The sequence below is a fragment of the Lineus longissimus genome, chromosome 1, assembly GCF_910592395.1.
Source record: "Lineus longissimus chromosome 1, tnLinLong1.2, whole genome shotgun sequence".
NCBI lineage: Eukaryota > Metazoa > Nemertea > Pilidiophora > Heteronemertea > Lineidae > Lineus > Lineus longissimus.
The window spans coordinates 22,013,502-22,040,755 of record NC_088308.1 but is presented as its reverse complement, the minus strand read 5'-3'; the positions used below and the strand labels follow the sequence as shown (position 1 = coordinate 22,040,755).

General features: G+C 40.5%; 1 protein-coding gene across 6 annotated transcripts in view; it reads right to left on the bottom strand.

The window, feature by feature from the left end:
• LOC135492182 (cAMP-dependent protein kinase regulatory subunit-like) overlaps window positions 1-27,254 on the bottom strand; it is a 58,918-nt gene that overhangs the window by 22,714 nt on the left and 8,950 nt on the right. For 2 of the 6 annotated variants that reach the window (XM_064778437.1, XM_064778458.1), the window contains exon 2: window positions 3,664-3,825. In XM_064778437.1, coding sequence (XP_064634507.1) covers window positions 3,664-3,825 — 162 coding nt within the window. Of the gene's footprint in view, window positions 1-3,663; window positions 3,826-4,192; window positions 4,323-21,279; window positions 21,422-23,124; window positions 23,167-26,186; window positions 26,604-27,254 lie in introns of those variants that run through there. The other 4 variants (XM_064778447.1, XM_064778485.1, XM_064778467.1 and 1 more) reach the window with 4 other exon arrangements.

The window sequence follows — 27,254 nt, the reverse complement described above, 5'->3', positions numbered from 1 at the left end:
TTGGCTATAAAAGCACTACAGCTGCATTGATTTAATAAAAAGTCAAAACCAAATTAAATTGTTGAAATAAGAAGATCTCCTTGAGGCAAAAAACAGTGTTTTATTCAATGCAGTTAAAATGCATTTTTGCTTAAGCCATCTTTATGAAGTTAATACCAGTACCATTCTAAATAAATTGTTGAACTCAGGTGTACTTTTGATGATGTTCTGACCAATCTTTTAATGCCATGAAATGAAAGCAGATATTCTGCGTCGCAGATTGCAGATTTCACAACTACATGGAAACAGGGTCCATTTATAGGCAACTCTGCTTTGAAGGACAAAATGTTAGGCATGCTCATATTACTTCTTTCCCAATAAGTAGTTAATGCGAGTCTATCATTCTTTAGAGTCTACAACACAGATTAGTACAGAAAAATGTAGCTGATTAGTACAGAAAAATGTAGACGGGTTCTCTGAGGATTGCACATGACATAAAAGAAGGATGTTCGCCTCCCTAGTCTTTTTATCAGTCAAGGTAGCTAATTGTTTACGCCAATGTGCCAATGGCATCAACAGTTGCAGGGAAAAAAGAAAGTTACTGCGCACTGCAACACTGAAGATTGAAGTGATTTGGTAACTGTCTTCTGACTTCTTATTATTGGTACCCAACTTATAATTGACATTCAGGCGAAATTGTCACCAATTAAATGTTGCATTTAACTTTGGCGGTCTACTGGGCAACTGGGTAAAATTGGTACCCGGAATCTTGATTGCAATCATGTGCAACTACTGATGCCCTATAGACACCCTTGCAAGCCTGGCCTCATTCAGTTTCACAGGGACAGAATGCATTTACTACAGTCGAAAGATTTCCTCCCTCCCCATCGAAAGTTGTCTATAATGAATAGTACAGCCATTCTGACAAACATGTAGCTGACCTGTTATCCAGTTACAGCCTAAGCCATCAACCCAGCTTAGAAATTCTGCCTGTGGGTTAGTCTTCCTGCCTGTTATTGGCACCTGTCAAATGCCCCTACTACAAAGCAGTTTATCAAAGTCTGATCCGACTTGTAATGTTGCAGGACTAGATTCCAGCAGAAGTTAAGTGGTGTAGAGTTAGCCTGAGAAACCATACCCACAAATATTAAGACAAAAAGTAACCGCAAGAATGCAATTTATACCCTCAAAGATTTTGAGCATAAAAGTTATCTCTGCCCAAAAGCCATCATCTGGTAAGAAGAAACTTTTGTTATTTCCTTGTCACATAAACTGTAGGCCATTTCCTTATCGGAATTTGTTGGCAGTTTCCTTCCTGGAAGCGTGACAAAGCCATTTCCAGTGAGAAGAAAACATCAACCATTCTTAAACGGATGGTTGAGGCATGAAACTGTGGATGGACTAAACTGCAGAGTACATTAATCATGACACAAATTGGCTGGACCTCAGCACAACAACTATTTGTGAATGGGATGCATTTCTCAATAACAGAACAATATTTTTTACTTCAAAAACATCAAAACGATGTACTATAATTTTAAAAGAATCATATGGTAGAATTAACTGTCTAGTCTACTAGTCTCAGTGTCCCATCTCCGCGTGTCTGTGTTCTAGGGCTCCAGTTGGTATCCCTGTCATCCTAAAGTCAGTTCTTCCTTTTCTCGTCAGAAACAACCACCTCTTCAAACCAAAGAGCAAAAATAACATGGAAGCTTTTAGCCTGGTTCCCAGAAAGATGTTTAGCACTAGACAAAGGTGCTTACAGGCCAGTGGGATTGAAGGAGGCGACCAAAAACGCCCACACGCTCTCGAACCTAAATCTCCTGCGGATGATTATCCCACCTAATAACTGCCGAAAAATAGTAGACAGGACTTGGAAGTTTATAATTAGCTGATGCTTCCTCTGATCAGCAAATGAAAAGAACAATAACTATCAAGTAATAATGCGGATTTAGACTCAGCAGGACAACATCCACTCAAAGGTCATCTCACAATAGCTCTAGTCTGCTCGTCTCAGGACACACAAAGGAAATACTGAAAAATATTAATTTTGCAGGATTTGCGATCCTAAGATAACGATCATAACTTAAAGAGTTTGCCTATACATTACCTTGCCAAAAACAAACATATATTGGACATCGCATAAGGCACAAGGTGACATAAATAGACAGTAAAAAATATCTTCTTAAGTACACAATTCTGTATTACAAACCACAAGGCACATCAGAGAACTGTCAAAAATGTCTTAAAACATTACTTAAAATGCTTTGAATTTTCATACAAAGCTTGTACAGATTGGCCATTCTAAAGTCTGAAAGGGGGAATGAAGTATCCCTATATCCAATTACTTGAGCAATGATGATGATGATCTTGATGATGAAAACCAAGCCAACACAATCCAACATGAATATCACCCTCCATATCCAACCATGTGAAATATGATTTAAAATAAATTGGCGTGCTGAGCAGGGTCCATCTCTTGATGGCCAGGGAAATTACATCAACTCCAGGGTACCTAAACTCAGTGTCACATCAAAGAATACACTCTTCAGTCATCTCATATGTCTAGACTTGGATTTGAGATGACCAAAACCGAGCCAATACCCCCCATAAAACCATTTGTAACAATATCAGGTCTATTATATCTGTCCCTTTCAGACTGATCAAACAAAGAGAAAGGAATTTGGATGCTGAGCAGGGTCTGTATTCTGACTGATAGCCAGAGGAATCTAATCAAGTGGCAGGTAAGTAAAATCAAGTGTGACATCAAAGGGTGCACTATTCAGTCACCTCAAATTAAAGGCTCCCAGACTTGAAATCAGAAGAAAAATATCATCAGTCACCTGAGGGGAGGGGTAAGATGCTACTGATGTATTTGGTTTCCTGTGTGGCGGTTGTTTGTTCATGGTGCAGTAGCAAGACTGAACTTGCCAAGAACAAATAGAAGCCATTGATCATACCAGGAAAAATCGTAATTCAAATTACCACATTAGGACGAATGCACATCATATTTCAATAATGAACATATCTGCATCAAAAAAGCATTCTTAAACTGTCATTGCTTTTCTGAAGACTGAAGTATGAAAAGTGCCAGATTTCAGGGTGTGTTAGATAACAACATATAAGTATGATAACAAGATGTTACCATGGCAACAGATGGTAGTGTTAGTATTTTAGAGTCTTTATCCTCAGGCGGAGAGATTTCATCAGCAAAGTTAAGGCTTATGAATAAGACGCTGCCAGGGCATCAAAACTTGTCAACAACAGAAAACTGGCACTGAAGAATATGACAGATCCCTGCAGACACGTAATAAGAAGCAGTAAGAAGAATTGACATTTCTTGTCTGCGGGTAAACCCTTCATCGATGCGTTTGATATTTACGTTGGTCGCAACGATGACTGATTAATTGTTCGAGCACCTGTGAAGACCCTGCAGAAGAGAGATCTTTGTGTCATGCAATATCAGATAATTGCAGATTAACACAACAAAAATCTCTCATTAGCAGAATAAAGAATTCGTATCATCACAATATACAGTGCTGCCATCTACCTCTATGGCAACCTTCAAATTCTACCTCTGGGGTGAATTGTTCCATTTCAACACATCAATAATGCTGCCATCTAACTTGGTGAGAAGGAATCACAAGCAGAGCCACTCAATGCAACAGGACGAGACCTTTTTACCTTTTTGACATATGATGCGGCATCTTCTTCTGTGTAAACCTCCGCACTGACAGCGCCTCGCCGACTTCTTTTTTTCGGTGCAGGCTGTGGCGTGGGCGAAACCTCCTCCTCCCGGTCATCACTGGGAGGCGTACTCGATTTCTTTTGTTGTGCAGCTTCGTCCTGGAAAGAGTAAAGGGGTACAAAATGATTTAGAAAATGGCCTACTTGCATGTTGTAGACCTCAGGGTAGGTCAAGCACCAGCTGAAATTTAACTGAAAATCTGCCCTCAAATATGACCTACTCTAGAAGTAGATGCAACTTGGTCACTACAAGGCCTTGTGGTCTGTTCGGGTTGCTGACTTTCAAGACAATGACATGACTAGACTGGATGCAGCATAGAAGTCAGACAAGAAAGAAGCATGAACAGTGCCAAGTGCAAATGCGCACTGTATGCACACCTAGGGAAACTCTGGCTCCCGGCTGTTGCAAAGGAAACAATCGAGATTCTGAAGCTTCATGGAGAACAATCCATTTTTAGATACCAACCTCTTCGATGAAGTTCCTACCCCTCAACCTATTGAAGAACTTCAACATGCTAAAGGACGCTGCGATGAAAACATCTGAATACACTGCCTCAAGTCAAAGATGCCGGATACACATGTATTTCCAGAGAAAAGTAGGACAAAATCTGACCCAGAAACTGCCACCTTTGAAACACAATTACAATAGTAAGCTGATGCTTTGTAAACACTCTATGTGAATAAAGGCAAGGTCATGCGTCCATTTATAAACTTGAGTACATGAAATAACCAATCGATATCAAATCACGTAATTCATCTACCTAGTTCCTATTATTTCATTTACATGTAGTATCAAATTTATCTAGCTGCCAATTCATCAAGTTATTCATGAGATCATTTGGAAAGGATACACTGTGTCAGAGCTCTCCCACAAAGAGCAATGCTGCAAAAGGCAAAATGAACTAACAGGAAGTTTTGTGTGGAATGCAAGGACAAAGTTCATCACACTCCTTGTTTTGACCCTAACCAGCAAATTATGACCAGTCGACTACAGCCACCAAGCGGTAGCCACAACTGTTACTCCTCTCATCAGAATAATTCCAGCATCAGTAGTTTCCTTGTGTAACTTCAGATGGCAGTACCATTGCTTTATCAATCGCTGAGACTGTTGGAATTATCGGCCAGTCAGAGGAGGCAAACAGAAACAGATTCATTCAACAGACGCATGGTATCTGCCTCCTGAATAATTTTGAACCTTATGACTGGACCATGCAAATTGCCATGCATGGGCAAAGCTTCTTCACCGTGCCTAGTCGGGGCTAGCATTGGCAAAGATTCAATATGGAGGTGAGTTGAGAGCAGTTAACCAGCAAGTTTCAAAGTAAAAGCCTGATCAATGAACATCATTATTAATCAGTTATTTGATGGAAAGGTTTCCCAGTTGTAAAGGTAGAATCGATTTCAAAACAGTCCGCACATCAATTTTTTCTAGTCGTAAAGGTAGTCTTATCTGCATCTGCTATGAAAAGGCAATTCACTCAGGTACTCATTCCAGCTCTACACACCCGACTGAGAATGCATTCACACACAGCAGCTGAGTCAGTTTTCAGACCAGAGCCAGCAGCCTTCCCTAAGTAGCTCTGTTGCTTTGGAATGGAAGGCTTCAAGACTTTAGTTGTAATGTTGAGAATGAGAACTGCCTCACAGATTCTCAACAGCAACTGCTAGTTTTCGGAGTCCATTGGCATGGTTGGCGTGCACGATATAAGTTTCAAAAGAGTTAGTTTGCAACCATGGTCCGTCTCAGAAGACTTTTATTCTATAAATTCAAAACGTGAACTAGATCGCTGATATGAATAATGCATGTAGCACTGCCATGAAGAAATTGCCCATGAGAGCAAAATATTGAAAATTTCTCAAAAACATTCATTAACTGGGAACCAAATGGGAATACAGCAGAACCTGTTTACGTTTACAAGTCTCCCTTTTGTTGCACAGAAGTTCAGTAATTTTTAACTCACCACATCACCACTTCATTCTAACGCAATCAATGGAGAGTGATGAACCCAAAGCCCAACGGACCCCAAGCTACCAACTTCTCCAATTCTGATTGGACCATGTCATTATGGGACTGCTTGGCAACACTGACATCATGAAGCATCACAGTGCAAGGCGCATCAGTGCTGTCCTGTGTTGACATGATTGAAAAGTGCATTTCAAGGTGGGAACTTCGTTGGTGCCAATAAACTTTTCTGACTGCAAATTAATAAAACTCATATTTTCTGTTCTGGGGTAAAAAACTGCATCTGAATACAGTATATGGAGATAACATTGTTCACGAGCCGCAAAACCAGCCAGAAAAAGGATGAAAGAACCATGGCCTTTTGTCATTTTTTGTCATGGCTGGCGGAGACCATTAGCATGTGGATAGGGCAATTACGATTCAGAATACCACAAAACGTCCTACACTACAATGACTGATGGGTACGAGACTTATCGGGAGATTTAGAATCAGATTTATCGGTTCTGGTGGAATCAGTAATCCGTCCCAGAGCTGCAGACGTGGGTAGATATAATCCTCGATTGATGACATGGATGTACAGGAATTTCTCAACAAATCTGCATGCTGAAACTGCTGACACTGCCATAGTTTTTGGTATTGCACTACCTTTGTCTCACCTGGGGGTGGTTTGGGGGGGATAAACGCAAAATCTTTACCGTCAGGCTTCGGGATATCCTTCCTTAGTTCAGCAGGATTCAAGAAAAATTCAGGATTGTATTAGGATTCGACTGAAACTCCTTGGCGGGAAATGAAGTGAATCATTCTTGACCACAGAAGACAGCAATCCGCACGAGGATGTTTTTGTGAAGAAATCAGGAATGTTTTGCTAGCTGTGAAACCACCCGGTTCAGGGTCAAACAAGGGATGATCTCCCAGGTCAAACCCATGACATAAATGAAGATAAATGTAATTTGTAGAAAGAGCGAGCACAATAAACAAGCACCCCCTAACATAACAGATTTTGCTGTGAAAGCCTGAAGTTCAAGGTCAGGCAGGGATGATATATTCCGGGCATTTTCTCATTAGAGATGATAGAGATGGGATCCTGAATGATGGAAAATTGCTTTGATCATTTAGAGCAAAGATCAGAGATGGTAATAAATGGTCTAATCAAAGACTGGTATGTAACAGCTTGATAGGTATTGATATTGAGCTCAAGGTATTGGTTGCCCTACCATACACCGCAAGCATGTGGGACGCCCCATGATGATAATGAGGCACAGTGCATTACACACTGTAAACTAAGCTACTTTGTGAAACCAATAGTGTCTTTCAAAAGACATGTACAACTCAAGTGACAAATTATAGGTTTGCGGTGTAAGAGAAGTCGAGGAAATGAGCAGTTGCATTTTGATAGATGTGGCGTTGGCAACTCCCTTGGTACACTTCTTCCATTTGAAGCCAATCCGAAGGTGGGATCATATACTTGGTGCTACAGAAGACATGGCTGTTGATCTCAAAAGAAGTGACCTTTATAGTGACCATTTCATTGACACCATGAAATTTCAGTAAAGTAGGATCATCTCAGGTCAAAACACTCTACACTTAATACATGTCATGGCATTATGAATTCTCCGATCATTCTGTCTCTCGTCTGAAGATTATGAATTTTGCTCATCTCTGCCTCATATTTTGTTCCCAGGGCCATCACTAATGAGATATCAGTGTATCACATTTGGGTGCGATTTATATTCTCAAAACTGAAGAGCAAAGAGGCCGCTTAATGAGGATAATTCTTGAAGTATGAACTGGGTTTTAAATTCACAAGAAAATCTCAAGGCTCAAGTAGGCTGGAAAATATAGGGGGCAATTACACCCCACAATGGGCCAATGTCGCCCCATTGTATGTTATCCTTCTTCTACTCCTCAGCAATCAACACAACAGCACTTCAGTACATCTTTGCAAAATCGCATCAACACCCAATCCTTGAAGCAATACAGACAATATGCCTTACGCGTACGGTTACTATGAGCTATCCGAGTCCATCGATCAAATGTCATACATGACACATCACATACAAAAGATGCCGAAAAAACAATCATCTTCTGCCATAAGAACCATTCTCAGTTGGTTTAGGAGCTGGATTACAAAATGGCGATAAAGAGATGGCAGATTGCAACAAATGGAATTGGATAAATGATATGATGTACTGTATGCTACAAAGATGAAGATCAACGATGCATCTCGAGTTCAGGGACGTGCTATAGCATCACTTTCAACAGCAACAACTATCATGAAAGCTGCAGATGGTGGATTAGTGAAAGGAACTCTCAGTGGTTTTATCAAAGGGATTATTACATTTATTTCAAAGTTCTCGACTAGAGCATATCAAGGATCATTATCTTGTAAAATGCAGGGTTCCGGTTCTCTTCTACGCTTTTGTCCAGACACAGCCAGCACCTGGACAAATTAATTTCTTCTATTTCATTTGATTCATTAGTTGCTCGATTCCTGTAGAAATCACTATAACGCGCCATCCATCATGAGTCAAAACCTGGGCAAACAAATCAAGAGCAATGAATCTGTCATGTAATCCACACACAATGACATTTAGTGTGCTTCCCACAGGCTACCAAAGAAATATTGGAGAATTGACTGGTTTCTCAGACATTTGTCGAGCTAATACAGGTCGCCAGTAGGAGGATATATGATACTGCAAGAAAAGTGTTACCTGCAAAAAACTCTCACACTTACTGTCCAAGAACAAGATTTCGAAACTGGGCATCGCTCTAATTACATGTATATACCTGTCTGCTTCTGTTCCAAAGGGGAGCAAAACCATTTCCTTCTCTGAAACTTTTGGCGATATCAATGACAACATCGTTGCAAGTTTTTGTTGAGCTAATGCCTAAACTTGAACCAAAGAAATATATCTACTTGCTCAATTCCGCTCTCCGTTCATGGCAGCTATGATGAGAGAATACCGTCTCTGACTCCGCGCAACATCATTTAGATTTAGTAACTCAATATCAGTTTACCCACTTTCACATCATCAAGTACCGGGTAATGATGAACGCCGATGACATCCAAGACATTTTGTTAGTGAAATTCTATCATAATCGAAGATTGAGAAAAACTTTCGAATAACAGCAAACACAAATTTCTCAGCGCAGAAAAAGACAAGTAATCGGGCTTCAGGGCATGAGGCAATTCCTTTGGTTCAGAATCAAATTTGCTCAAAAAAACACAATCTTGATAAAGATCAGAAGAGAAGAAGTGATGTTATGTGATAGCCTCGGGGAAGTATGCAAATAATCATTGTCCATTTTAGAAGACTTTTATAGACATTTTTCATTAATCTAGAAACATTTAAAACTTGAAACCCTGACATCCATGTAACATCCGACTTGTTTTAACTGATTTTTTAGGCATGAGTGTCGACACAAAACTAAAGTGAGGGTGGTCGTTTTGAGAAACCATGAGTCCAAGACAAAAATGAAATGGCCAGGGCCATTGTGCTCACCTCATGTGGAGGAAAGATGGATAAAGAGCATGGTATTGTGTCATGTAGTGTTAGGTTTGATGTAGGTCCAAGCAATTACAATTTCCCCAAAATGGCCAATTTACATAACATTCGACCTCTGTGACCTTGAAAAGTAGGTCAAATCAAAGAAGACCCGGGTGACACATTGAATGGTTGTTAGAATTAGATGTACCTATGATATAAAATTGGTGCCAATCGGGCAAGTCATTACTAGGAATAATGGCATTTTGAAGAATTTAGGATTTGGCCCCCTCCCTGGAGGCCAAACGGCAAATCAGATCGCACCAAACTTCGGTACCTGAGATCACCTGACCAAGGGGTACATGTGTACCTAATTTTTGATCGATAGTCATTGCAGTTAAGAAACGTGCCATAGTTACGGCCTGACGGCGAATTTACGCCATTTGACCTTTGTGACCTTGACAAGAAGGTCAAATTAAAAACCTGTGTGATATATACTGTATGGTGGTTAGATGTACCCATGATATCAAATTGGTGGCAATCGGGCAAGAAGTTAAGGAATAATCACATTTTTAAGGTTTTTGGATTTTGCCCCCTGGTGGTCAAGTGGTGAATCATATTGGACCAAACTTCGGTCCCTGAGATCACCTGACTAAGGGGTAAATGTGTACCAAATTTGGTATCAATAGTCATTGCAGTTTAGAAACGTGCCATCGTTACATCCTAACGGCCAATTTACACCATTTGACCTCTGTGACCTTGAAAAGGAGGTCAAATCAAAAACCCGGAGGATATATGATGCACATTTGCTAGAAGTACCTACCATATTTTTTTCAAAATTTCCCGACTACTATTAAGGGAGATATTGCATATTTTCACTTTTAACGTTTGGCCCCCTGGTGGCCAAACCATGAAACGAATCGGACCGAAACTTGGTCTCCAAGGTGTCATTACATAAGGGTACATGTGTACCAAGTTTCAACTCAATAGCTCTAACAGTTACGAAACGTGCCCTGCTAACGGACGACGGACGACGACGACGACGACGACGACGACGACGACGGACGACGGACGCCACGGTATGGGATAAGCTCACCTCTGCTAAGAGGTGAGCTAACTATATCAGCATTTTCTCCTTTGATGGTATATAGTTTTCACCAACGAAAATTACCTACAAGCAAGTGAGTTGGCACTGATGCTTAAAAGAAAGGAGGTTTCCAAAAAACAGTACTCTTTTTAGTTTTTTAACATCGACTTCTAATAGCTTTATTTCGAACAACAGTAATTGCTTTTAGCACCATCTATTTTCTGCTTTGAGCCGACGTGAGATAATTATGCCTGGGGATGACTTTTTGATGAAGTAATTTATAAACGAGTATGGATTTTAAAGACTGTGCACGTAATGTTATATAAGATAGAGGCATGGATGGAATCGGTACATTTCAACATGTTCTGCAGAAGGATGCAAATTTCTAAGATCAATAATATACCGAAATGACAAACAATAGTTCCCAAAGCACAATTTTTATAAACCTTTCTCAAACCTTTCTCTTTCTTTATTCTAAATGCAAATAAGACAGGAACCATTCAATATTTACCTTCAACATGTTCAATTTAAAGCAGCGTTTGTACAAATGGTTTTAAACTTGTAGTGCACATATATCCTTTACGAATGAACATGATGAACTAACAGCCTCAGGTTAGCAACTGGAATCCAAAGATACACTTAATGTATATGCAACGGTATACCCACCAACATTTTTTCAAAACAGATCACCAAATACTCCTTTCCAAAACATGTAGTTGAATCCAGTGACAGCTCTTTGTCTAAACCTAGCGTTAGAGTTGTGGAAATCCTATCTGTGAGGAGAGGCCACTTATCATTGAAACCGGCACCAGCTAGAACATAATCCAGGATAATGATTCGGAAAGTGCCGGGCCCCTGTAGCGAAGTCTTTCACAGCGTAATTACATGTAATTAGAAGCTGGATGATACTTTACAAGTGAAAAAGAGAATTCGTCAATGCAGTTGGAATGGGCACACTATGCCCATCTGACCAAAACCATACTCAGAAGAATGTATCCATTGTAAAAAACATCTCTTTCGTTGCCTTGCAGCACTAAAAAGAATATCTTTCGGAGATCGCAACTGCCTTTTTTCATAGCTAGACGCAGAAGTCTATGGGGACCACATCGACTTTTCATCATCGCTGTTGTCAATAAAACAGCAAAGAACTTAAACAAAGGAAACAAAAGTGTAGCAAAAACACTGCATGCATCTCTTACCAGTAAACTCGATTGAGGAAAGATACTCACAGAACTAATTTGTAGGTAGTTTGCTACATTCATCAGAGAGTTGGGGAAGTTGAATGCACTAGTCAAGGTAGGACTCAGCCATTGGAAGCACAAACGGCTATTATCAATTGACTGCCACAGACTCTGACTAATGTCCTCTGCGGCGTGTGAATGACTTTCTGACAAGTGCGACCAAAACGTAGTGTCCCAGCGATGGACCTTCATGTGTAGTATGGACTGATTTCCAGCAAAGTGATGTCCAGACAACTTTTGAAGTAATTTTTTCCGTCGGGTGTGACTAATTTAGGCAAGCAATCATCGATTGGTTGCATCCCACAACAGGCTGCTATCATGAATATGACAAGCAATAAATCTGGACTTAACGTGGTTCGACAGTTTCTTTGATGAATGACGCAATGATGGGGATAGATGTTTATGACTAATTGTTGGGATCGAATCTTGCTCCATGGATGATAAATGGTACTTAGAGCAAACTTAATTATTCCAGCAGAGGTTCATGTATTAATACTGTACTCGATACATTCTGTATTATATAACGAGTGCAAGTGCTATGATGAAATATAGCTCTGTCACACTATACTGCATGTCTCTTGGGGATTTATCTCAAGACTTGCAGACACTACCAAACACATATAAAGCGAGCTCGAGTCTAATGTATTTTTGATACTTTCCAGCGAACTCTTAATTGGTAATTTCATCAGTGATTAATCAGTCTGAAAATAGATCAGCCGCTTGTGACTGAAAATACATTCATCCACATCTCTTTAGATTGATTTTGTAGCCTTGGCTAATGGAAAATGGATGCAAAAAGCTTGCTTCAATCTAGGCAGAGCAGCGACTAAGTTTGAATTGAGTGCATAATTTATGCCCAGTTCTTTGGCTGCTTGTCAATTCTCATGAGCCATAAGAGGCAGAGGCGAGTTTGAAAGCAAGGACAACTTGATGCTGAACAACTCCAAGCTGAAATTGACAATGACACAAGATGAGCAGCAACACCAGTGCACTGTAGTCAACCTGCCTCAATATTGGGGAAGAGTTTTTATTATCTTCTTCCTGCTCTGCCACTGGGGAAACAATATGAAACTGCATGGCCAAATGTAATAAATTGTTATCAGACCGCCAGAAAGATGATGGTTTGGAAACCATAAAGCAAGATTCAGCTGCCTAATGATACAGGTAGATCAGTGTATAAATCACTGCAACAGATAACTTATTCTGATAAGGTTAGAATCAACAGCGTTGTATGACCGAAGACTGCTGTTATGTTGTTAGAATGTATTTCTTGGCATGAAAAGATCTGGCTTACTGCATGGACTTTGAGCAACAAAACAAAACCAACGAGAAGGTTCCTAGGTTTTTTTTCTTTTCACAACAGCCTCTTCATCCTCGGGCCGTGGTTATATGGGGAGTAATCATTGATTGCCAAAACTAGGCCAGGATTCAACCTACCAACCTCCGATGTAGAACTTTGCTTTGAAGAGGGATGGCTTCCAACAAGCACAACAACAAGCATTGCATTTGCAAACACATTACTGCTCTATCGTGCTGAACACAGACACACCAATGGTACATGATAACTGCCATTAGATTAATGTTTTAAAACAGTTTTCCATATTCACCATCTTGAACTTGAGAGGCAGCAGTTGCATAGTACACCACATTAACTGCTCCCTCAAGCTAAGGTCTAATCACATTAAGCGGACTGTACCCCGACCAATACATGTCTCTTTTCAATGATCATGTCAACACTATGCGGGAGAGACTCATTAATAGAATGGACAACATGACTGGAGTTGATCAATGCAAACCGAATTAAGATAAGGCAGGAAACCGTTGGACCACAGGACCGAGATGGATAGAACTGCTACGCACCAGGGGATGGGAATTTGCCAGCTGACCAGACAAGGCAATCGCTTTATATGTCCTGGTTCACATATTTAGGTGAAACTTTCTAAACATTGGTATCCATGATTACCAATCATGAACCAACCATCCACATATGGAAGATGTTCATGAAGCAACAAAATCATTGCAGCAAAGACACAAGACACATTCCTCCAGTCCTACTTATCATATTGCCATTAATCCTTGCCAATGCCAAGGCCACTTATCAAAATTTGTGAGAAAGGTAAAGGGGTTGAGCACCCATCCAAAGTGCTCAATATGATCCCAAGGCTGTTTCATTATTAGATTATAGCCTTTAAATGTGATATTTGATCTCTCCTTCAGACCACTTGCCACTATTTCACCCAGTGGCAAGAACGTTGCACTGAGTTTAAGAGTCCATCTAACAGGTTGATCTAATTTCCCTTACAAATATACACATGTTCCTGAACAGAGTACTGTAGTGGGTACCACAAACTGGCAATATTGCCTAGTAACTCCACCAGTTTCATCCACATATAACTCCCATATTACGCAACTCTGAAAAGTTCGGGTACTTTGACAATTCCCATCCATATGAATTCTGAACAAATTCCAACAAACCTGAAAACCATCCGAGTCTGCCATAGTTTATACATCTACATGTTATACGTGACTTCAGAAATATCCATTTTTATTTGAATGTAGAGCAACCCAACATACAGGAACACAGCTTTGCTCACACTGAAGCAGCAACCGAATACAGGAACACAGCTTTGCTCACACTGAAGCAGCAACCGAATGTACAGGAATGCATCTTTGCTCACACTGAAGCAGCAACCGAATGTACAGGAATACATTTTTCCCCACACTGAAGCACCAAACGGAAACATCAAAAGTATGTCAGTCAGCATTCAATTTGAAATTTGTCAATTATGCTATTAACACATAGAAGCATTGATCCGTAACATCAGGTCCAAGGTTAATCAAACCGCAAATTAAATCTTGAAAACGGAGACCCCTGTACCATCAATATCTATTATGCTTGATCTATTTTTGACGCCATGACCGCAAGCAAGAAAGTTGACTGCCGTCAGCGGGCAGCCTGACAGATATTCTATTGATTTGATCGAAGAGATCAGGTTTCAAAGACCTATCCATATGAAATGAATCAATGACATCACAAGGATGTCAAGATGAATTGCTTGTCTTTGGCAGAGCTATCTTTGGTCGCAACTGTTTAAAATGCAGTCAAAATGTCTTAATTTTGCGTAGGTTCCGTCCACAGACATTGTGTGAAGTTGCTCTCTCCTTATTTTTTTTCCAGTTGCCGACACCACAGACTGGATCGTATGTCATTAGGCTGAAGAAGATCAGGTCGACATCGCTAAATTTAAAGGTCATCACAGGAACAAGCAGCTGCCAGCCACAGCCTATAATGTGATCCGAAATCAATCTGCAGAAGAGATCAGTCCAATATTTAGGCAGTAACACCAGAGGGACTGACACAGACAGGGTAGAAGATTTTTTTTCCTCAGAAACAAAACATGAGAATCCTGGTTCTGTCATGTTAGATAATCTGGGGTTTGAGTGCTTACTCTTTGTACTTGTCAATGGTGAGGGATGCCAACCCTATGAAGTCAATCATCTACAAATAGAACTTGCTATATATTTCAAGGACATGCTGACTTTGACGAAGGCTGTGGTGTTCTGGTTAAAAGGTAACAGAAATTCTTTACAGACCCTGAAGTCAGTGAAAACCCGCTACTTTGTATATTCAGATATCATAACCCCCATCCTTATCACCATAGAGAGTCACTGTACGTGCAGAGCCTAACCTCACCAGAGAAGAACAGCAACCGATGCATTTCAAGCAAATCCATTGATTACATCCGTAGAGTATAGGTAAATGGCTCCTGGAATCTGCACATTACAAGCTGATCCATTGATTACTTCCGTAAAGTATAGGTAAACGGCTCCTGGAATCTATCATCCCTACTGGAATCTATCACTTATAGTTAGGTAGAGTGGCAACATCAATAAATCATAATGGAAAAGTTGACAAGAGTTATGTATCTTTCCAACCAAAACATAGACTGCCAATATTTCTTTAGTGTCCTTTAAGAGTACTTTCTGGAATAGTACCGTTTTTGTTACAGGGGTATGATTTTCTTTGACGTTATTTTTCCTCAGAATAGCCCAAATCCCTATAAAAGAGTTGAACATGCATATGAAAGGTCAACACTTGTCCCCCTTCTTTCAGCTGGTCACAAGGGAATGTCGCAAGATTTGATTATATCGTGGATGAGATGAGATCATGGTGATGGCATGTGACACTTATTACTGGAGAACCTGATCACCAGTGCCTGTACACATGTAAGTGTGTGAGAATGGTGGCAGGTGTAGCCAATGATATAGGAGACAAGAGATTGATTTGATTGTTCCAGCCGGGTCAGAACAGGTGGGCGGTGTTACTAATGTGACAAACCTTGTTATGCCAAGAACGATTCTATTGGGCTATCCCAAGGGAATTGGCATTCTACAATGTGTTTGTAAATAAGGGAAAATCTGGTTTTGTTACGATGGTATAAGGTACTTGCTTCTTTAGTCGATCAGAGCAGGCATATTGCCAACTGACGCAGTTGTTAATGACCCTGAAGGGGATTTGAGGCAACAATTGGAGACCAACTGAACTACTCTGATGATTCTGATTGGCGGCCTCATTATAGTGCAGCGTCTCTCATAGAAACAGGAGCCCTGTGTTTGGCTGTGGTAGGAGGAGAATAACGCATGGAGTAAATATAACACAGAAAACTTGGATCAAAGAACACAAACAACATGCTCAACCCACACCGAGTATCGCCTCCATCTGCTGGTATTTGAAATATTCAACACAATGATTGCCCAGCTCGGAGAGAATTACCGCGGCAAAACCATTTCGCAGAAGGATTAGAGGCTGAACGAGCTTTAGCCGCACAATGATCAACACACAGATTCGATTCACCAAATCGATGGTAAGCGTCTCAACACATGTTGTTGGGAACTAACCAGGTTTTGGAAGCGATGAAAGTATGATTAAATTGCTTCTTTCCTATCATCTCCATGGATGTACAGTCCATCAAACCGTTGGCTGATTTATGAAGTTGCTATGTGACAAGCCTCAATTTCATCCTCATCTCGCAAGCAAGATGAGCTATGACAAAGTTCAATGCTGAGTGGACGTAAGGGATAGATACCATACCCCAAATTGGATGACTTAAACTATGATTTTCTATAAGACCAATTTCTAGGATTTTATGAAGCAGTTTGATGGGATTCATGATTGTGCCACAGTTTGAAGAAAAGGGGATATGAGTGTCAAAATAAAGCAAAGGCAGGTGTTCAATAAATTAGCACAAGGTAAAAGATAAAAAGATGTGTTAAATTCCTGACAAGCAGGAGACACATTTAGCTACAATGTGCAATTGTCATTTTCTCAATGATCAGATTGCCTGACGGTTATTAAGAATTCTTAATTTCCAATCGACAGCGCGAGACGATTACAAAGAAGCCGTCAATAGCAGACGGATTGGCAGATACCGTGGGACGGGCCGCGGCAGTTGATCGGAATCCCATGGATTCGACATTGACGTTGGCATGCCAATCCAATCTCAGCAGGCCGTACTTCCATGAAATGCATTCGTATGCGTTATGCACAGCTTGCTGCTGCTTTGACATACAAGAAAACATTTCTATGGCATTTCCATACTGCATTCAACCTGGCATGTAATAGAGGGTGATGCCACCTGCAACCTCAGGGGCAGCCAGGAGAAATTTGTATTGGAGTGATCAGTTCACTCCCACGATGACATTTTACGGGAGTGATGAGACCACATTTCACATACACAGCAGTGATATATCAATTCAAGTTGAAGGAAGGATGGCCACCACTCCCACAAAAAAAATTGCGGGAGATTATGCGGGCAGGTCTCATGGCTGATACTGCAACCTGGCTGTTCCACACATTACATTAGACTAAAGACCGCAGACTAACTCGCTCCTCATTTTGACTCGGAAGACATGAACGGACACATGAAGCCAATGAAGAGCAAAACTATTCACAACACCGTTCCAAACTCTACCGCCTACAGCCATCAAGTCCTTTTGATGTATGATGCATTATTGCTAAGTGATAAGAGTTGAGCATTAGCTTGATAGTTGGAATCTAAAAGCCATGAATAATGAAATATCCAAGAACTATTTTGCAGGTGTCAGGGGAGTATCAGGTGGTGACATCAAATGAATTGCAAGGAGACACCAGCAGTATTCAAATAAAGTTTAACTTTTCACAAACCAGTTAAAATGTTTTTACCTTGACATTTCATGACTACTCAAGTCAATTTATTATTCATCTGTATTGTGAAAAGACAAACTTCGTTCAAAAGGACACCAGCAGTCTTTTAGGAGTAGGCCGGTTTTGAATTACCAGCCGAAGCCTTGGAGGCAGAGTACACTCATTGGTATCAAAGAGAGGCAGTGTCGATGTGGAACCGACAATGTTGCAATGAGTCAGAAGACAGATGATTAGGTACTTGAAACAAACAATAAAAGCTAGATTCAAATCTGAAACCGACAAGAAATGCAAGTTTTTCCATATTGGTGCATCAGTGTCGCCAATTTTTATTCCAATATCGACTAAATGCTCTACGACACTTCTTTGAAAGTGCCACGCCATGTAGAACCAAGAACGAAATTGCCAGCAATCCAAAGGACATCGTTTTTTGATGATTTAACTGCTTTGCCTGAGCAGGAGAGCATGAATGGCCAATTGAGCAAATATTAATGACAGCTGGTAGTTTGTCATTCAATGCTGCTATTTATGGTCAGAAGATCAGGATGGGACATCCGTATTGAAAATCACGGAAGATAGCGAGGTGCTTCGAGGAATACTAATATAGAGAAGAGAGCAGAAGCCAGGAGTACGACACATGAGGGTGAAACTAGTCATCATATCATCATCATCATGATCATCATCATCATGTGTAATGTTATGTTTTCACCAGGGAAGTGCTTTTTATATATTGCTTCTTTTTTCAAAACACTGGATCTCATAGTGTGTGTAATTTGTAAATAATTTTGGCCAAAAAACCCTTTCCATTTTTTTAATTCTTTACTTTTTACATAACTGTCATCATCATGCCTCTTTCAAATCCTAACTACACTCCCTTTTTAGGGCGACTACTGCGGTGCCCAGCAGTTATATAGCGTAAAAAATCAACTAAATTTCGGTGAAAGGCATCACGGCCATATATCGCCATGTACATGTACATGTAGCCTACTCTTACCAGGCAGTATATACCGTATCATGGATGCTAACAGTAAACACCACACCTTTTGTTGACAACAAATATTCAACCCAATCCAGAAATAGAAGCAGAATGAGTCACAAGCTGCTATTTATTAACCAAGAACCTTTGACATTTAGCCATCAAGTAGGCATTACAATTGAAGAAAACAAAATGGTTTTATCACCAACACATCCCAAAGCCTCCAGTCATTGCTGGCTAAAAACTGGAATAGAATGTAATGTGAAAAGTTGGATACTTCAGGATTGTATCTGATGACTTGGGTACTTAAGGTACTGATCAGCATCCTGTAGAAATCATACGTTAAATGCAAGGATTATCTCAATCCAAATATTTGTGGCAAGAGACTAGGCTTAGCAATCCTTTTATCAAGACATTTGTGGTCGTCAAATATACCATTCCCCATGTACAAAGCCATAGCCACATACAGGTCAAGGCTTGCCACCCAGCAGTGCCATGGCTAAATGGAAGATATCAGGTGCGGCATTGCAAATACCCAATACAAAAAACAAGCCGTCAATCTTCATGTAAACTGACAGCGAGGGTTTAAAAACTTGATTTACTGGTGTCACTCACATGTCAGTTTAGCAATTTTATGCATCTGTCTCATAAAAACTTCTTCATAATTCTGCAGCAATATTTCATCGAATCATGCCATCATGTGCCATTATTTCTGAGACTGTCAAACTGTCATTAATCACTGCTAATTATAATCTTCAGAATATCAAGATAAAGTTTTTAGAGAAATTCAGTAAAGGAAGAAGATATTTGCTTCACCAAACCTGCAATTTTCAAAGCAACTGACTTTTTGTAATTTTGATTCAGATTTTTTATGTTTGTTTTAAAAATAATCATGCAATTCTTCTTTTTCACAGTCAAACATTAAGTATAAAGGTCACTCGTATTGTAATTTTGGACTCTTTATGTAATATTCATCAGAGACCTTTTGATCTGATATCAGTGAGAATCAAAGTATTTGAAAAAATTAAGCTGAGAATTTTAACGCTAGTTCAACCCTGCACTTCGTCATTGGGTCACAAGCAAACTCGAGACTTTTTAAACTGAGCAAGCAAACTCTGCCCTATCCAATCTACACTGTGCAAGCTCACATAATTCATTGTATCCCAGCACGCATCATGGATTTTTCGATTTTATCACAATGATTTGTTACTGAGAACGAGAAACTGATTCTTAATGCAATTCATTCATCTTCATTATATTTGACAGCAACATGCCACGAGGACTGTGAAATCAAACTAATCAGGCACATACATTTTTCAACATCAAATAGAAGCAAAGGACCACACAGAATATTACAGGCAAATTACACCAGTGGTTGTTGTGCAGGCTGAAACAAAACATGCACAGCAGTCATAAGACATATGAAATTATTAAATTAGGAGTCAAGTTTATATTAATGACCATAGGAATAAATGGGTCAATCGCTTCAAAGCCACTTGGAACTCCATTGAGGAAACCTTTACAGACATGAATTGGTAACGATTAACATGGTTTCAAACTATCATAAATTATTGAGATATGAAAGAGATAATATTAGATATTAGATAAAATGGTTTTATTTCGTATTTGCTCATGGACTTCCTGTATCGGTATGATAATGGTATTGATATAAAAATTATAAGCATTCTGATTAGAGGTTTTGTGCTGAAACGACCACTCCATTTGCAGTCTTAATGCACTGAAAATTGCCATCAAGAGAAAATGTTTCCTGGACCCAGAACTTGGTCTTGGAACTGATCAGAAAGTGATTATTATTGGTACCATACTCAGAAACACCAACTGACATTATATTTTCCAATTCGAAAAACGAGTCGCATCCTCGACCTGTGAAATGTAGTACACCACAGAATCGGAAGATCACGGGTCTACAGATTAAGCCACAGCCCATGCCCTTAGAACTCTGCAGCAGGCAAAACAGTCAGAAGCTCGGTTACCCTTCCACTTCCAGTTTCAGGGTGGCAATGCAATCGTAGGGGAACAAAAAAGGTACCATCATCACAAAAACTGCTTTGGGGGCAAGTTTCAAGAATTTCTTCAAAATTTATGTTACCATAGGATATCGTGAGTAGAGCAAAGCTCGGTCTGAGTAATTTGGTTCTATTGGTAAAAAACCAAAGAAGACCACATTGTGAATTTTCCGCATCACATGCAGGTACACTGGCAACAGTGATTGGGAGGCAGTGGGCTGTAATTGACTTTGGTGGTTTCAAAGGATAGCCATTAGCAGGTCTTCTGGTACCATATCCACTGGGTAAGATAATTACAGAGCGTAAGACACACAGCTGCCTACCAGGTTGCTCATGACGAAAAGGCGAGAACATCAGTTTGTTCAATCAATGTACATGTATACAAATATCACCAGAGGCCTATCAGAGTATATTCAGATATTGAGATATAACCATACATGTAGCTACATTTATCAGAAATTGTATCCTTTTTACACAACTTGTGACAGACAAAACCCAATAAAATCAATCGAAGCAGAAGCGTCATAACGCACATCCATATCTAGGGCTCGAGGCCTAGGACTCTGATATGACTATGGACATTCAATACCTACATTTTGTACATGATCATGTCGCTCAACATCGCTACTGACATCCCTCGGTTCCTTACATGTAACATCCACGTCAACTTTGACATCTGTTGTCGACGATCTCAAACAGGAACAAAACCTAGGCATGATCCAACAAACAAAATTTGACCATTTGATATTTCCAAAGGAGTGAGCGAAAATTTATCCCATTCATAAAATTGGCTCTGTCCACTGCATCATTCTACAATGAAATGCACTGAATGCAACAGGTGCAATGAAAGGCTACAGAGCATGAATACAATACGGAATACTACAACTTTTTATTGATCATTGCATGCATGAATAATACAGAATATCACAATTTTTATTGATCATGGCATAAGCTTGCAATTGAATGAAAAGATTCTTCGGATTATCTCGGAGAGAGTGTGACACACATGTACGGACACTTCAATTTTATTATGATAAATATGAGAGTTCATCACATGTCAATGAGAACACACTTCAATCCGAACATGGCTGTTTAAGCCTTACTACACTCCATGTCATGAAAAATTGGGACTCTGATTTTTTAAGAAAACTACATCCGAAACTACACTTCGTATACCAATTTATCAAAAGTCAACCAGACTGAGAGCAAAATTTCCTTAATTAGAAAGCTCTTACACTGGCCGGAGGCATCTCACACTAATCACCTGACTTATCATGCTTATGATGTTGACAACAGCCAGAAGCCTATTCCATTCCAACACCACATATTTTTGAGAATAATTGAAGGAAATGTCAGGGATTTTTTAAAGTACAGTTTAAGAGTTTTTAACATGAGTTTAGTTTATGTTGAAGAGTGGAGCGTGTGGAATATGGATGACAGCAAATCACTATGTTACACTTCTTCTAAATCAGCATAGAAATGCTTTTGGTGTGGGCCTTGTTTTGGTGATGACCACTTTTGAATGCCCACGTGTCATGAGAGTACATGTAGGTAATTTGCATCCAATTGGACATGCCAAACATGCTCCGTTCCAATGTGTCTAAAGTCTTCCCTGCCTTCCAGCTGATCAGTTCACTGATTGGCCAAAGCAAAATGACCTCCCTGTGCCCACACTGAAGCCAGTGAAGAAACCTCGAAAACCATCTACAGAACCTTAGGCTATCTTGCCCGGGATCAATGCAAGTCCATCATTTTGTTCTCCACTCATCCCAGAGTGTTTTTGGAGACCCTGGGGTAGGACCCTAGATATCACGTTTCATTTGCGATTAACACCACACATGACTGTCTTCTAGTTCTATGTGGTTTAATGGTGAAGCTGACAGATTTATGCTTGCACTTGCACATTAGGGATAAAGATCTCTCCAGTTGTACCGTATGCAATATTTCGATATGAAAATGAAGGAGGCATGTAACAGGTCACTTAATTTACCATTGCAGCAATAGCGGAAGTCATGGCTTCTGAGATGTATTGCAAACAGTCAATATGTCCTACACGCTGACAAAACGTTTAGTTTTTGCCACTGCCTTGATCAGAATAGCAATAACCATAGAGCGCATTATCGGATTGTGTCATAAACGGGAGGGATACAGCTAGATTTGAACAGGATGAATGCATCAGGATCTCCAGGGAATCTGTACATGGATGCAATGAATACGAAGTGCTGCAAACACATGTTGGAACTTCATTCCCAGAATGGAAGTCTTCACACAGGGCAATATTCATCCATTGCGAGGATATGGCCATGTTTTTTTCATGCTCTTTTCAGGAATTGATATTTAAAGGGTATTGTTACATTCATTATTGCATTTTCAGTCACAATTTCCTATACTATTTCTATTGACATGATTCACGGAGCTATGATTGATGGACAACTTACCTTACTCACATTTTTCTCTGGCTCCATCACAAAATATTTAACCTTCAAAGATGTTTATTTAAACTGACTTTTAAAGGTAACGAAATCCAGTGCACAATGAAGGGAAGTAGTGAGTCGATATACCAATTTCAGCCAAAATTGAACTCGACAGGTCTCACAACTTTGGTAAAAATGGGAGCATAGTACAATGTTTTAGGCCTACATGTACCTATTCCAACATATTGACTCTGTTTTAGAAGTGGTTGGATGATTGCAAAGGCTGATCAAACAGTTTGACCCAAAGGCTTATATCATGAGATTAGCACACCTGTGATCAGACAAACCATAACTACCTCTGGTGATCAGGTAATCATGAAAAAGTGTCACACCAAATGATGTCACCAAGAGCAGAGACAACAGATGAATATTGTATCTGCATATTTCACTCAAGTCAAACTCAAAGGCTCGCTGATTGGTGGTGTTCACATTCTCACTGAACATCCCATCAAAACAGTGGGAGCCATACGCCACTAGACGTGTCACAATACGACATTATCAGCCCAAACAATATTGGGAGATTTGTAATGGTTAGAACAGCAGGAAACTAGAGACCCCAGAGGAAACCTACACTGTCGATGAGAGTCACCCTCTGTAGCACACAAGTACCAGGACTGGCCGGAAATCAATGTGGGGACCTCTGAGGTGACTGGCGCCGATGTTTCAACAGCTTCACATGGACAGCCCACTCAAAATACAACTTCTTCCAATTCCCGCGCCTCATGATGAGGATGCAGAAAACAGCAAAATTTATGCATGAGTCATTACTATGGAAATTCTGCTGTGGCTATGCATGAATGGAAGCACATGTCGAGTAGACAGAATCAATGTAACTGAATGCTGGGTAGCAGTTTGAAAACACAGGCCCAGATATGTGATGAAAAGAAAAGGGGAAGGCAGGACAACCATTTTGGAAAATCACAGCAGGCAATAATCTCTTTTGGCGGTTTCCCACTATACATGTATAGTCATGCAAGTGTCCTTGGACCTAAGCTTGATGAATGACCAATGTCAATTATCATGCCTGCTTGGATTGCACTGAATGGATAAAATGGCCAATAAATAAGAGATGTGATAGCCTAAATATCTGATTCTGGGTTAATTATGGATTCATTTAGTTAAAATGTAGTGTACTGATAGAAGCATTATCCTGCATCACAACAGCATGAACAACATGACTGACCAGTGTAAAGCAGAATCTTTGGTGGTTGAAGGTTATGTTGGCCTATAAATGGAACAAAAAGGTTTCATAAAGCCAGGGACATGTGGAGCAAGGACCTGCCTAAAGGTATGCACAATGAGAGTCATCGAGAATATTGACAGCAAAAGAACAAGAGAGTTGGCGATAGTTTTGAGAGAGCAGGACATCTCGGAAGACCGGAGCAATCCCTACGCGTTCAGATGCATATGGTAGAAAAACTGGATAAATGCCTTCCACTTCACCTGCATGACCTGCCTGCTCAGTGCACTTGAGGATATGAGAGGTAGCCTACTTTACCTAGGAAGAGCTGATCCAGGCCTTATAACCTCAAGGCCTGTTCAGTCGTGCTTCTGGCCAAAACTCTGAATCTGAATGCAGCAGGGTAACAAAAAAGGCGTGAATATTGTACGCAGGGGGCCGATGTACAGCAAGGTCGGGGGGGGGGGGGGGGGGGTGCTTTTTGGCTTCACTTCCCCCCTTTCCCAACCTACTGTTACTAAAAAGACCAATCATTTAGAACTTTTGGAACTCTACTCGGTCTACAGGCAACCTTAGCAGGGTTAAGGGAACTGAACTGCAACGTTGTTTGTTTGTGATCACTTTAAGTCTGTGTTTTCACAGGGCTTCCTCACTTAATGTGGTTCATCCATGCCAAACAACCCAAAAGAAAGTTCCATGCACCAGAAGATTTTACTTTTGCAATTACTGACACTCGTTGGGCTTTCAGGTTCATATAAGGCCTTTCTCTGTACATGATTTTGTATAAATATTCCTAAATCTAGGGTAAGAATAGGGTAAGATCTCACAAACCCAGACCTGAGACTTAACCCACAGTCAACATGAGAGGTGGTTGACACAAATTGTAGAAAGCATGACAATGTTTTATGTGCCGGTTATTACACACTACCCGTATACACTGTAGAATGTATGACTTTACTGATGCGTATGCGTACAGAGGAAGGGGGTCCGAAAATTGGTGCTGAGGTCCCAACGTTCTTATGGACGGTCATTTGCTGCATGTAGCTGTAGCCTACATAAGCAAACCATTTTTCGGTTGGAAAAGGTTAATTTTCCAGGACTGATGGAATTATACTATGGAAGTGCATCCCACGACACACCATGTCCAGAATCATGGCAAGACTGTGAAAATGACACCTGCTCATTTCATATCATAAGAGCTTGATAAACTACAACTGAGATTCAGGATGGTGACAATAATCGATGCAAAAGATGTGGGTCTCGGGGTGGGTCTCAACTCGCACTACAACCCAGCAGCTGGAAAGGAGGATCTCCACAAGAACTACTAAAAATAAGGATGCTGATTTCAGTTTCCCGACGGAGGTAGACTTCCACTTCCACATCACTTGTAACAGATTTAAACTGATACATTTTCTAAGCCACTTCTGAATAGGCTCTCCCTTTGTAAAGTCATGGAATCATCCTGACCTGACAACAAGTTTCCTCGCTAAACCAGGCACAACAAGATACCACAGAGCTAACACCATGATTCTAACCGGTGAAGTATAGAATCGTTACATGTCAGGTATACCTCCAGTGCAATACAACATCGACTGCATTGGCCTAACCATCATACTTTTCAAAAGCATCATCACCAGTAATAGAAGTGAAGTAAAACATAGCGAACACTTCACACAAGTCAGTGAATTTTGTCACGGCAATACCATAAATAGAACGAAGGCGATAAAGCCGGTCGGCTACACCCGCAATGTACTCATCGCGCTACAATTGTACACAGACATGATAGAAGCCCCACAAGGCATGCTAAAAGTAGCCTATGGAATCAATAGTATGAGAGTGATGGTACCTCAGCATTAGTTACAGCTATCTCCGGTTTTGAATCTTCAGCAATGGGTTCAGCATCAGTTTCAGCAGTTGGTTCCGGCTTATTCTCCTTGTCCTCCTCCTCAGGCCCATCTTTACCTCCCCGAGCAAATTTCCGCAATTTGTTCCCCATCTTTGTAATCCAAAATTGAACACTATCCACAAACGGTAGTGGACAAGCTGTATTCCAAAACTCTAGTCGCGTCACTGGGCCCCTTCACGAACTCGAACCTCAGTAGTCCTATGGATACACCCCTGACCCACTCTCAGCCCCTGAATTTATCCTGTATCGCTACAAACCGGACCGCATCAACCCTCTTCAACAGCAAAGAAGAGAATCAATAGTCATTGGGCTGAATGACCATGGCTGGTTTTTATAAGTGACCTAATTGTAGGTAATTTTTTGTTGGGTGAGCACTAAAAGCATGTGCAATGGTTCTGGGTTGGAATAAAAATTATGTTGTTAGACAGACCCATTAACAGCCTAATTAGTCTGGTTCATCGTAATGTTGAACTGTATAACATGCATACATTAGTCAGGGTAGGTGAGGGAACCAGTGGTGGCACCTAGCGTTCTGCAAAAGAACTGAAATGACTCAAGTCTTTGGAAGGATGCAGGCAGCAGAAAAACTGTGAACGCAGGTCATTATCAGGTTGGAGAGTTGATGGCCCTTGGTCACTCACTTTGAGGGCACATATACATGTACACATCTGAAGTGTTTCATATTACTAGATACTTATTCAGACTTAGTCCATCCGTGTTTTATCAAGAGGGTACAGTAGCCCAAAATGCAAGCCACAAGTCTCTCGGTAGGCAGGTTGAAAACAAGCAGTGGATACTCAGGTATTGGGAAGAGGCATTTTCGTAATAAGATGTCGGATGGATGCAGCGTCTCGCACTTCTGGCGGGGTGCAGACCAAGGTTGTGTGTCTTGATTCCAAAGTTTCCAGTTGCCACTCTTGCACTTCTCTGTAACCTTGCATTAGGCACTTGCATTGAGGATGTAGATGCTGGCACATTCACAAAATCTCAGCAAATCAGAAAAGGTGT